Genomic DNA, 12,872 nt, shown 5'->3' with positions numbered 1-12,872 from the left:
TTGCGCAACCGCGACTAATGGCAGTTGCGAACCGCGACCAAAGGCCCTTTTTCCACCAGTGTTTCAGTAAGATTTAATAGTCATGACAAACATGTACTGACAGACTAGCTGGATAGCACTTTTAAATCTATTTCACCATTATTGTAGGTCCCATGGTCTGTTCTTTTGTAGTATTAAAATATTTTCAAAAATATATAATCACCTGAGGAAGTGAGTCCTTTTCGTTCTGATGCTAGCAGCCTAGCAGGCAGTGTGTCAGAAAAATAACATGTCGAAATACTTGTCAGAAAAATGGACTTATCTAGACATATTTTAATTCTAAATATATCTATTTTTATCATTTTCTCAACAAGTTTTTCCGGACGAAGGAAGTACTATTTCTTATGGCAGAAGAAGCATTAACCACCAGTCATGGCAAGTCTGTAGTAAAAATGTCATGTGTAGTTAATTGTTAATAGCAATTTATTGTAGGGTTAATCAATTTAATAGCAATTTAACTAATCAAGTACTCCCTCTATACAAATATAGGGGGCCCCATACATTTTTTAAGGTTACCTTTAACCACCTGATAGAGTAATAATATATGACATGCAATTACATAAAGTATCTTGTCAATTCATATTTGAAAGGAGGTTATAATGATATAACTTATATATCATACATCTCAATGTCATTAATTTTATCAAAGGTCAAGGGCAACCTCTAAAAACATATTGGGCGCTATATATTTGGATGGAAGGAATGGGTATTATGTGTGATAAAAAGTACGCCTCTGTTCCTAAATACAAGTCTTTTTAGAGATTTCAATATGGACTATACGGAGCATAATGAATCTACGCTCTAAAATATATCTATATACATTTGTATGTAGTTCATACTGAAATCTCTCAAAGGACTTATATTTACGAATGGAGGGAGTACTACATTCGTCAATGTTTATTATGTCTCCATAGTATTTTGTGTCGAATTTTGATCATATGTTTGACTAGCAAAATATACCTAATGTGTAGCACAAATAGTTCCATCCGAAACTACTTTCAAATACAAATCTAGTGATATAATTTTTGTAACATATCACTTATGTTTTGCCAGTTAGATATATGATCAAAATTTGATAGAAAATATGAAGGAGGATAGTAAACCCAAACGAAGATAGTATGTGTTAGAACTATCTGTATATAAATTCAGTGATGTGCTTTTGATGGCACTTACAACACTCTCTTCATTTTATTTACTTTGCATAATAGCTTTATCTCGAGCCAAACTTTCTAAAATTTGATCAAGTTTATAATACTTTTTTATGGGGTGATCAAGTTTATAATACAGAAAAATCCACGATACCAAATCAATACCATTAAAATCATCATTCAATATGCTTTCATATCATATATACTTTTTATTGTGAAAGTTTACATTATTATTAATAAACTTAGTTAAAAATTAAGATCAAAATTATTTTTTGCAGGTAACTTAGATCAAAACTGTAACATAACGAAGTAAATAAAAAAGTACTACTATCACCGACCAGAGGCAATGCTCATTTGTTTATTGGCTCTCTGGGTCTGATGCAGCTTCGTCGAACCCACCGCGCGAGTGACAGCGAGGCAGGGCATCTTTTTGCCGCTCGGATTCTGCCTGTCGAGAGGCCATTAATCAATCTTAGTCGGCTTGATCGAGTAATAAGAATGCCAGTGAACCTCCAGCCTCCTCAGCCGCTTTGCGTTCCTGGCCGTTGGATCTGCGCGTTTGATGGAATCTGGGCCGTCGGATCAAGCTCCCAGATGACCTGCGCCGTCGGATTGAGAGTTGACACTGTTGCAATGAACAGTTTTACCCCACTGTAAAGATCCCGTGCCACCGCACGTAAATCTTGCCCCCCGTAGAGGGTATTTTGGTCATTTTGCGTACATGGGTATAAAAAGGGGGCGCTGCCGTGGGTGACCTAGCCGTCTCCTCCCCCCGCACTCGTCGCCGCCTCCTCTCCTCCCCCGCGCCCCGCTCCTCCAGCCTCGCCGCCGCCTCCTCTCCTCCCCTGTGCCCCGCTCCTCCCGCCTAGCCGCCGCCTCCTCTCCCCTCCCTGCCCCGCCGTCGCCCGGCTTCGTCCCCTCACGGCCTCCTCCTTCCACCCCTCATCTGGCGCCTCCCAAACCCTAATGCCTGGCCCCGGCTCCGGCTCCCACGGGAGGGAAGGAGGAATGGCGAGGCGAGGCAAATGCGGTGGCGTATGGGACGCGGCGTGGGCGGTCGGCCTCCTCCTCCCCTACTCCCTCGCCATGCTGGTTCTGGAGCTGCTCGATGCGCCGACCAAGTACGCCGACCCCTTCCAACGGCCTCCTCTCCTAAGGTCGCGGCACCCGGCACTGTCCAGATCTCAGAGGAGTACGTGGATGATGTCGAAGCGATGGATGTCACTCAGGTGCGCTGTCTACTCCCATCCTGGTTGTGTTTCCTGCTTTGTCAGAGTGGTATGGGAGGCCACTGAAGCCATTAAGATTTTGTATTATGGTTTAGGGGAAGTGGGGGTTCAGTTTTAGAGCAATTTTATGTTGTGGTATACTGATGTTTCTCTGCTGTGTGTCTATGCCCTATAGCTGCTGTGTGCTCTGCTTGGGTAATTTTGTGCATGGGAAATTCATAGACTGATTATGTATGCTATGTGGTGTGTTTATGCTGCTCAGGATCCAGTCATATCTAGAGTCCTGACTTTGGTTTTCTCACATGCCTTCGTTTCACATTATCTTGTGTAAGCACATCCATGCAAAGTGACATATCCAGTAATGTCAATAAAAATACATTGTATAGTGCTTTCATTGAATACTCATGCAAAGTTTAAATTCTTGTGAGAACAAAGGCTGTGAATAAAAATACTGGATATGTCCTTTATTCACAGCCTTTGGATATCCAGTAATGTGAAAAGGCAGTGGGTACAATTTTATCTTGTGTAAGCACATCCATGCAAAGGACAACGGCATGAGTATTTTCACAGCCTTTCACTGTACAATGTTGTGACATATCCAGTAATGTGAAAAGGCAGTGGGTACAATTACTGGATATTCATAGCCTTTCACTATACAATGTTGTGACATATCCAATAATGTGAAAAGGCAGTGGGTACAATTACTGGATATTTATTCACATTGAAAACTGCATGTATCTTTAACATAATTATTACTATACTACCACAGAATCCTCCACGAGAAGAAGTCCACAAAGCAATTGAAGATTGCAGGGCTGCTGGTATACGTGTTATGGTGATAACAAAGAAACAGCAGAGGCGATATGCCGTGAGATTGGGGTTTTTGGTCCCAGTGAAAACATTAGCTCAAAGGGCTTTGCAGGGAAGGAATTTATGGCTCTTCTGATAAGAAGTTGTTGAGGCAAACATGTGGCCTTCTCTTCTCAAGGGCAGAGCCAAAACATAAGCAGGAAGTTGTTAGGCTGCTCAAAGAAGATGGTGAAGTTGTTGCAATGACTGGTGATGGAGTGAATGATGCACCAGCACTGAAATTAGCTGATATTGGAATTGCGATGGGCATTACAGGGACTGAAGTCGCCTTCATTCTCTTCTTTAAATCAGTCGTCCTTTTTAGTTCTATTTTTAAGATCCATTCCTATTTTGTGTAATTCATCGTTAGCTTATTTGATTATTTTTATTTCCATAGAAAAATGTCACCTGCTGACATCTCAAGAGTACTGTTTTAGGCTACACCTGATCACCTTACATATGCAATTGAATCCATTTTGTTAGTGTCTGATTGTTTTCTATCATTGAAGGTGCTTCTATCTATCTATTGAACTTCACACCCGAATAGAGGTTAAATGTTATTGCTTCTAATGTGATTGTTGTCGTGGATTCAGATTTTTAGGTGTCTGAAGAAATGTCGTTTATGTTGCATAGTATAATGGTTGTTTTTTTCAGTTATTTGCAGTAAAATAAATCAAGGTTAGATCGCTTGATATTCTACATAACCTTTATGTGTTTCAGAAAAAAAAACTATGCAGTTTTGTATACGTTTCATCCAGATTCTTTTTAAATGCCCCCTATTTGAGTGTATGCTTTAGGGAGAAACCTAACTTTTGAATTTAAACTATAGAATGTGGTCACCTAAATTGGAGTAGTCTAATTGGTCACTTCATTTTCTGTTTTCAATATTATAATGTATTCTAATTGTGAGATATGGTGCGCTGCCATATTATGCAAAATCTACCTGTATTACTTGTTCAAACATCATGAACCTTATTATGCCAATTGGTGCTCAGCAAGAGAGGCACAACCTCCGCCACACCGAAGAGACAGACAACTTCCATGTAGAACTCCTTGAAGTGACTGCCGATGACGTACATGTCCGTCTATCTCTCAATCTCGATTTTCTTATGGATTGAAAGCTGAGATGACATGTCTTTGTGAGATGCCAATGCCATGATAATTTGATGACTGTCCCAGCTTTTTGATTTTCATTGGAATGATTTTATAGCCTCTGTTAGTAGTGCTATTTTCCTTATTTTCAGTGCCACCAAATTAAATACCATTGTTTCCAATGTGTGTGTGTGTGTGTGTGTGTGCATGCGCGCGCGTGTCTGTGGCAAGTTCTGCTCTAAACAAATATATGAGACACATAAATGCACATGTGTATTCATGTTATATTGTTGTGACAGGTGCAATTATATTTTGATCCAAAGTTCTGAACAAGCAAAGGTACGAATACTAATGCCAGTGCAGTTTCGCTCTTCCTAGGATGGCCTGGATGGCCCGAGGTGAGCAGCCTTTGATACACCGTGCAAGGCACCCAGGAGCTGCCTTCCAGATAAGTCCCGTTGCCACCGACCGGAACGAGCTCGCTTCGGCCTCCTCTCCCCAACTAACGGCCTCTCTGATCTTGCAGCTACTGCCTCATCGCCAACCTACAACAACAAGGTGAGACTCCTGCCTTTATATGTTGTCGTGATTAAGAAGGTTGGAGTAGCTTTGTTAATGGATGGAATCACCTGCCTATTCCATTCACCAACCCCAATGACCAGTGTTTAGCCCCAACGTCTGTTCGATTGAATCCCTTGCTACAGCCGCTAGGTCCTAGCCTCATTTCGCTGGTTAATTTTATGTATAATTGTGTGATAAGACATTGAGGTGTATGCATATCTATCGCAGTATATCATACTTTTGATTGTAGTACAAGTAATCTGGTCACCATGTTAGAAAGGCAAATGTTTGATTTTGCAATTAATGTATTCGTTGCATGAATGGTTAATGGTTCCATACCAAGGATGACATTTTCTCTCATATATACTTCTAAAACACATATGTTCCTAGCTGACTTGGTGCTTTACTTTCATTTGACTTTTAACAATTTAATGATTTGATTCTTTCGTGGAACAAACGAAATACAAGATGGCTGAAGCCTGTAGAACATTGTATTCGGTTTACTATGTGGTTATTTCATTAAGATTATTGCGTCTCTTTTTGTTCCAATAATGTCATTTTTGCTTCTCACTTTGTAACGATTATACCGCTGATCAGTTTGTGTTGTGCTTCTTAGTATCTTGCCAATTCTACTTCTTGTTTCCAGATGTAATTACTTTTAATAGCGCTTTAGTTCTACAATCGACAGTTTCACATCATGCAAGGGCTGGGTTCAACCACTTGCATGTTCGGTCAAAGGTAAAGATGAAAGGACTTCTTATTTTCTATTGCTGCATGGAAAGTTCACTGGAACTTATGATTCTAAGTGAGTGTGAAATAACATGCTTTATCTTGACACAATGACATACGGAGAAACTATACTTCCCATAGTGAAGTTGGTATTTTAATTCACACAAGTTTCTGCGTACTGCTGATTAAACCCATACTTGTCATATGAATAAAGTGAACATCCAAAGGAAATTGATTTTTTTCTTGCACCGATAATCATTCAGTTATTATTTTGCAGCACATATCCCATTCATTTTACCCCCTCTGTATATTTTGTAGGGCGCTGATGTCTCAAAGCAGTAGTATTGGTTTTTGATGACCAAGTAGAAGGTTTTGTATGTCATGGGCTTGGCCGTGACGCCTTAGACCAGGCCGCAACGTCGAATATGTCGTCCATGGCCTCTTACGCCACCGCCATTTCTGCCTCGCACTGCATCAACCCCCTCCTTCACCAGCCACCGATCAAACCCGTGATGCTAGCTTCCTTGGATTCTTCCGGTTCAAGTTCCCCACCGAATCATCCACCACATGGTGCGGTTTCTTTTGTGCCTTTTAAAATCATGCACAAATTTCTGCCCCTCCCTCTATTCTATTAGAACCAGTGATTGGTGCTAGCTAGAAATCGGTGTTTTAGAATATTCTTTGTATTATTTGATGGAAGATGGGTTGTCTGACAGAGCTAATGTAAGTTGTTGGACTACGAATGGATAACAAACCAACATGGACTATGTATTCTGGTTTGTTCACTCATTTCAGTCCATACATAGCCCATACTGAAATATCTATTTGTGAATGGAGGAAATACATATATATCTTTGCCCATCTTAGAACTGGTTTGTGTAAGCAATACAATTTTACCACTGCCATTGCGATTTGATTAAAACATGCACTGCTTCCTCTCTGAATTACTCCTACAACTACAAGCATGTTGGTGTGCCTTTGCATTTTCTTAACTTCATTTTCCTTTTGAAGGAGATGACTGCTATCACGGTCAGACCAAGGGCTATGTTCAGTGCGATTCTTAGCAAGATTTGTTTGTCTGATGCAAAGGACGCGCGTTGTAGGAACTACAACCAACGTGTGGGTGCAACTGTGGTTTTCTGGCTGTCCATGTTGCACTTTTCCGCAATGGCAGAACCCAGGAAGATCCAAGACAATCCAACTAGGGATATTTCAACAGGTAAATGAGTGAAACAATTATCGTTAGCCAGATAGTTATTTTGTGTTGTTTCATCTTATAATGAAATTTCATTGTCTAAGGCAAATTCATTTCCCTTCCAGTTATGTATGTGCTCAGTCTAATTAAGCGTTTTAAGTAGCTTTCTCTTTCAATCAGTTACTATTTGTACATTTCTATAATATTTTGTCGTATATGTCATCTGTGATTTATCTTTGTTCTTATATGACTGACTTGCAAAAGAAATCATAGGTAAACAAAAAAAACAAGATATCAAAGTTAAGCTAAAGTGAAAGTGGGTATTTTTGTTCGATATTCTTGAACCAATTTGCTAATCATTTTTTCATTGTGGTTCTGTTTTGTAGTTTGAAATAAGGAATTGGAACTGCAGCATCCTGAAATACTTGACAAACTATAGGAAGAAGCATCAAGGACTTGCTCACCATGAAACAACTCCACAATATCATTGTCACATGCTGTTTTATTTGCTATGAGCATCGGATCCTTGCGATTGACCCATACGAAGTGACTTTAGCAAAGCTTGCCCTTTACCCTACTAAAGAGTTATTGTCTTTTTGTAATAGGAGTTGTTCATTTTTATTGCTCAACATACCACTTTTGAGACTATAAGTGATAATGATAGTGGTTGGTAAGTTGTATCGAGTCTCGCCTTACCTGTCCACCCTAAAACGTGTTATCAGCCAATGTGTAAGTGTATATATTGCAATGTAAAGCTCGTTGTGGTGTAAGTATATACATGCAATAGCAGACTCATTGTGGTTATAGTCCTTATTAATAGTGTTTTACCCATCTGTATTATTGTTTTGGTGGACTGGATATGACAGGGTCAAGTTGGGTGCGGCAAGCCGCACTTCCTGTTGAGTGGGTGCGCTATTGGTTTCGAACTTTCTGTCGAGTGGTCTTATGAACGCACTGAAATTGATTTTGCCTTATAGACTCATGCCGATATTGAGCACCACTATGTCTCGCTCCTATAACAGTTGAATGTTTTTTCTTCACTGCATCGTTATCATGCATATGCTAAACGTGGATTACTACTGACTTATCTTATGTGAATGCATATGCTAAATCTGAATTACTATTGATTTAGCATCACCTGCTTCTTAAAAACGTTGGACCGGCACCCTTGCGCCAAGACGCGATTCCGATCTAGTTAGATAAGAGAGCCCCTGATTCTTCCCACGTGTAGATGCAGCCGAAGCCATCGATTATTGAGTGTCCTGCTGTGACCTGTGATGGCAGCCATCAATTATCGAGCGGCCCTATATTACCTTGATTGCTCGAGTGCCTGTGGTGTGGTTTCGTTCCAATAAAGTGAAACGGTGCATCCAGCGATTTCTTTTTTCTTTTTTTGGCTGTAACCGGGATGGTCGTTCAGAGCATGTTCTTACCTATAACAAGATCAAATCGTAACAAAGCTACAGCTTCAAATAGCATGAAAAGACAGGATTGGCTGGCGCTTGGCAGTCTCCAGCGGCACGTCCTGCCCTGTCGGTGCAGCCTCCACCGTAGACGCAGCCTGCCGGGGCGAGTTCTTCCGGCGAGATACACACGCCGCTAGCTAACAACATCTCCATCCGTTGGCTCCTCCTTCTTCACAGCCCCGGCGGCGCTGCTCGAAGCGCCGCAGTGCGGCGACCTGGCGCTCCCTCTCCATCCTGAAGAATTCCTTGCGCGCCCATTTCAGAGCTGCATCGTCGTCGAGCTCCACCTCACCGGGCTCCGTCTTCACGGCGGGGAGCCCCGGCTCCGTTTTCACCGGCGTGAGCCCCGGCTCCGTCTTCGGCTTGACGAAGCGCGGAGGAGCCGACAAGGGGGCGCGCCAGCCGCCTTCGTTGATGATGATGCCGGCGCTGCGGGTGCGCCGGCCGAGTGACGTCTCTGCCGCGGGCTCGGCCTTGACGTCGAGCAGCGCCGGAGAGCTGGAGGAGTGGGAAGAAGATCGAGACGAGGAGGAGGAAGACGATGAAGAGACGAACCTCCTGGGCAGCCATTGCCCGGCACGTCGGTGGTGGGCCGTGGGCCGGGGCCGCCGGAGGAGGGTATGCCAGCGGCGGCTCGTTGCCGCCCTCAAGGTGCGCCAGCACGCCGTCGAGCGTGCGGCCAGGGACGCCCCACCACACGTGGCGCCCCTCGCTGTTCTTCATGCCGCCCACTGATACGTCTCCAACGTATCTATAATTTTTAATTGTTCCATGCTATTATATTACCCGTTTTGGATGTTTATGGGCTTTACTTTACACATTTATATCATTTTTGGGACTAACCTACTAACCGGAGGCCCAGCCTGTATTGCTGTTTTTTTTTGCCTATTTCAGTATTTCAAAGAAAAGGAATATCAAATGGTGTCCAAACGGAATGAAACCTTCGGGAGCGTGATTTTTGGAACGAATGTGATCCAAAGGACTTAGAGTGCAAGTCAAGAAGCAGCCGAGACGGCCACGAGGGTGGAGGGCGCGCCCACCCCTACAGGGCACGCCCCCTATCTCGTGGGCCCCTTGGGCGGCCACCGACCTACTTCTTTCTCCTATATATACCCATGTACCCCGAGAACATCAAGGGAGCCAACGAAAACCTAATTACACCGTCGTAACCTTCTGTATCCGCGAGATCCCATCTTGGAGCCTTCGCCGGCGCTCCCCTAGAGGGGGAATCGACCACGGAGGGCTTCTACATCAACACCATAGCCCCTCCGATGAGTTGTGAGTAGTTTACCACAGACCTTCGGGTCCATGGTTATTAGCTAGATGGCTTCTTCTCTCTTTTTTAGATCTCAATACCATGTTCTCCTCGATCTTCTTGGAGATCTATTCGATGTAACTCTTTTTGCGGTGTGTTTGTCGAGATCCGATGAATTGTGGGTTTATAATCAAGTTTATCTATGAGAAATATTTGAATCTCCTCTGAATTCTTTTATGTATGATTGAGTTATCTTTGCAAGTCTCTTCGAATTATCAGTTTGGTTTGGCCTACTAGATTGATCTTTCTTGCAATGGGAGAAGTGCTTAGCTTTGGGTTCAATCTTGCGGTGTCCTTTCCCAGTGACAGCAGGGGAAGCAAGGCACATATTGTATTGTTGCCATCGAGGATAAAAAGCTGGGGTTTATATCATATTGCATGAGTTTATCCCTCTACATCATGTCATCTTTCTTAATGCGTTACTCTGTTCTTATGAACTTAATACTCTCGATGCATGCTGGATAGCGGTTGATGTGTGGAGTAATAGTAGTAGATGCAGGAAGGAGTCGGTCTACTTGTTGCGGACATGATGCCTATATACATGATCATGCCTAGATAATCTCATAATTATTCGCTTTTCTATCAATTGCTTGACAGTAATTTGTTCACCCACCGTAATACTTATGCTATCTTGAGAGAAGCCACTAGTGAAACCTATGGCCCTCGGGTCTATCTTTTATCATATAAGCTTTCAATCTACTTTTATTTGCATCTTTACTTTTCGAATCTATATCATAAAATACCAAAAATATATTTATCTTATCATACTATCTCTATCAGATCTTACTTTCGCAAGTGGCCGTGAAGGGATTGACAACACTGGTAGAAAAAGAGGCTTCCGTCCAGCCGCATTAGTCGCGAAACTGTAGGAACCGCGACTAATGAAGTCTTTAGTCGCGGTTCGGCAGACGAACCGCGACCAAAGGCCTGGCCCAGGGCGCTCGGTGGTCAGCTGGTGCACGTGAGGGGCTTTAGTCGCGGTTGGCCAGGCCAACCGCGACTAAAGGTGCCCAAAGGCCTTTAGTCGCGGCTGGCCAGGCCAGCCGCGACTAAAGCTCCTCCCCTATATATACCAGTTCAGCACGCTCACTTAGTCATTTGGTGCCACTTCTCTTCACAAGCTTCACAAGGGGGTGTAGGTTTGCTTTTGGTTCCTCTTATGCACACAAGGTGTTTGATGAAATGCCCCAAGAGGGTGAAACAAACATGATATGAAGTGTTGGAGCCACACTTGAGGTTCCTCATTTATTTTTTCCTCCTCGATCGCGGTTAGCAACTTGAACCTTTCATGCATGTGTGTCATTGATAAAATATGCATGTGTGTTGTTCATTGTTTAATTTCTATTGTTTATAGCTAGTTAGTTTAACAAATGCATGATGGTTAATTATATATTTTATATTATAATAATGCAGATGAATCGGCAATGGATGTACGGTAACCGACTCTCCCGCGAGTTCACTACGGGTTTGAAAGATTTCCTCGTAGTGGCTAATGCGAACAAGCAGAAGGGTTTTGTTATCTGTCCATGTGTTGACTGTAAGAATCAGAAGGGTTACTCTTCCTCAAGAGAAGTTCACCTGCACCTGCTTCGGCACGGTTTCATGCCAAGCTATAATTGTTGGACCAATCATGGAGAAAGAGGGGTTATAATGGAAGAAGATGAAGAAGGGGATGATTTCATCGATGAAAGCTATCTTGCTCATTTCGGTGATACTTTCATGGAGGATGCTGAAGGTGAAGGGGAAGGTGAAGGGGAAGATGAAGGTGAAGAAGAGGCACGTGATGAGACCGTTGATGATCTTGGTCGGACCATTGCTGATGCACGGAGACGCTGCGAAACTGAAAAGGAGAGGGAGAATTTGGATCGCATGTTAGAGGATCACAGAAAGTTGTTGTACCCCGGATGCGATGATGGTCTGAAAAAGCTGGGCTGCACACTGGATTTGCTGAAATGGAAGGCACAGGCAGGTGTAGCTGACTCGGCATTTGAAAACTTGCTGAAAATGTTGAAGAATATGTTTCCAAAGAATAACGAGTTGCCCGCCAGTACGTACGAAGCAAAGAAGGTTGTTTGCCCTCTAGGTTTAGAGCTTCTGAAGATACATGCATGCATCAACGACTGCATCCTCTACCGCGGTGAATACGAGAATTTGAATGAATGCCCGGTATGCACTGCATTGCGTTATAAGATCAGAGGCGATGACCCTGGTGACGATGTTGAGGGCGAGAAACCCAGGAAGAGGGTTCCCGCCAAGGTGATGTGGTATGCTCCTATAATACCATGGTTGAAACGTCTGTTCAGGAACAAAGAGCATGCCAAGTTGTTGCGATGGCACAAAGAGGACCGTAAGTCGGACGGGGAGTTGAGACACACCGCAGATGGAACGCAATGGAGAAAGATCGACAGAGAGTTCCTCGATCGCGGCACGAGGGGAGACTAAGTGGAAAAGGCACGATCGGAAGGAAATCAACGATATGTATGGACGGCCATTCTCTGACTGAAGCACACCACACTGTACTGACCAATTCCAGCTTGGTGGCTCCGTACTTTGAGAAACACAAGAATATTTTACGCTCGGACAACCCGGGGAAGCCTGAATCCTGGATTAGGAAGGCCCACATGGAGACTTTCGGCAGTTGGTTGAGAAAATATTTAATGAATGACAATGATGTTGTAGATCAGCTGTACATGTTGGCCAAGACACCATCTTCGACTATAACGACTTTCCAAGGTACGAGATAAATGGGAATACATTTTACACGATCGCCCAAGATAAAAAGAGCACCAACCAAAACAGTGGTGTCCGCTTTGATGCAGCAACCGAGAATGGGCAAAAGGTCACATATTATGGTTACATAAAGGAGATATGGGAACTTGACTATGGACCCTCCTTTAAGGTCCCTTTGTTCCGGTGCAAATGGTTCAAGCTAACAGGAGGTGGGGTAAAGGTGGACCAGCAATACGGAATGACAATGGTGGATTTCAACAATCTTGGTTACCTTGACGAACCATTCGTCCTAGCGAAAGATGTCGCTCAGGTTTTCTATGTGAAGGACATGAGTAGCAAACCGAGGAAACGGAAAGATAAGAAAACGATCAGTACATCATGCGATGATCCAAAGCGCCACATTGTTCTTTCAGGGAAAAGAAACATCGTGGGAGTGGAGGACAAGACAGACATGTCAGAAGATTATAATATGTTTGCTGAAATTCCGCCCTTCAAAGTGAACACCGACCCAAGCATTAA

General features: G+C 43.2%; 1 protein-coding gene and 1 long non-coding RNA gene across 3 annotated transcripts; both read left to right on the top strand.

Annotated features, from left to right (window-relative positions):
• The first annotated feature begins 2,063 nt into the window (after window positions 1-2,063).
• LOC119326428 lies at window positions 2,064-3,554 on the top strand. The gene is made up of 2 exons (XM_037600077.1): window positions 2,064-2,416; window positions 3,186-3,554. The coding sequence occupies exons 1-2, from the start codon at window positions 2,154-2,156 to the stop codon at window positions 3,253-3,255; spliced, it is 333 nt and encodes a 110-aa protein (XP_037455974.1). The 5' UTR covers window positions 2,064-2,153; the 3' UTR covers window positions 3,256-3,554.
• A 1,125-nt stretch (window positions 3,555-4,679) lies between these two features.
• LOC119322137 lies at window positions 4,680-7,658 on the top strand. Of its 2 annotated transcripts, XR_005155427.1 has the most exons (5): window positions 4,680-4,915; window positions 5,565-5,656; window positions 5,966-6,217; window positions 6,659-6,866; window positions 7,229-7,658. It is a non-coding gene; the product is annotated as an uncharacterized LOC119322137 (long non-coding RNA). The 2 variants fall into 2 exon arrangements; XR_005155426.1 differs by lacking the exon at window positions 4,680-4,915 and having other exon boundaries at window positions 5,201-5,656.
• Window positions 7,659-12,872: the final 5,214 nt, after the last annotated feature.

This window comes from Triticum dicoccoides, chromosome 6B (genome assembly GCF_002162155.2).
Source record: "Triticum dicoccoides isolate Atlit2015 ecotype Zavitan chromosome 6B, WEW_v2.0, whole genome shotgun sequence".
NCBI classification, from domain to species: domain Eukaryota; kingdom Viridiplantae; phylum Streptophyta; class Magnoliopsida; order Poales; family Poaceae; genus Triticum; species Triticum dicoccoides.
Note: the sequence above shows the minus strand (reverse complement) of the source record. Positions and strands in the feature narration are given on the sequence as shown.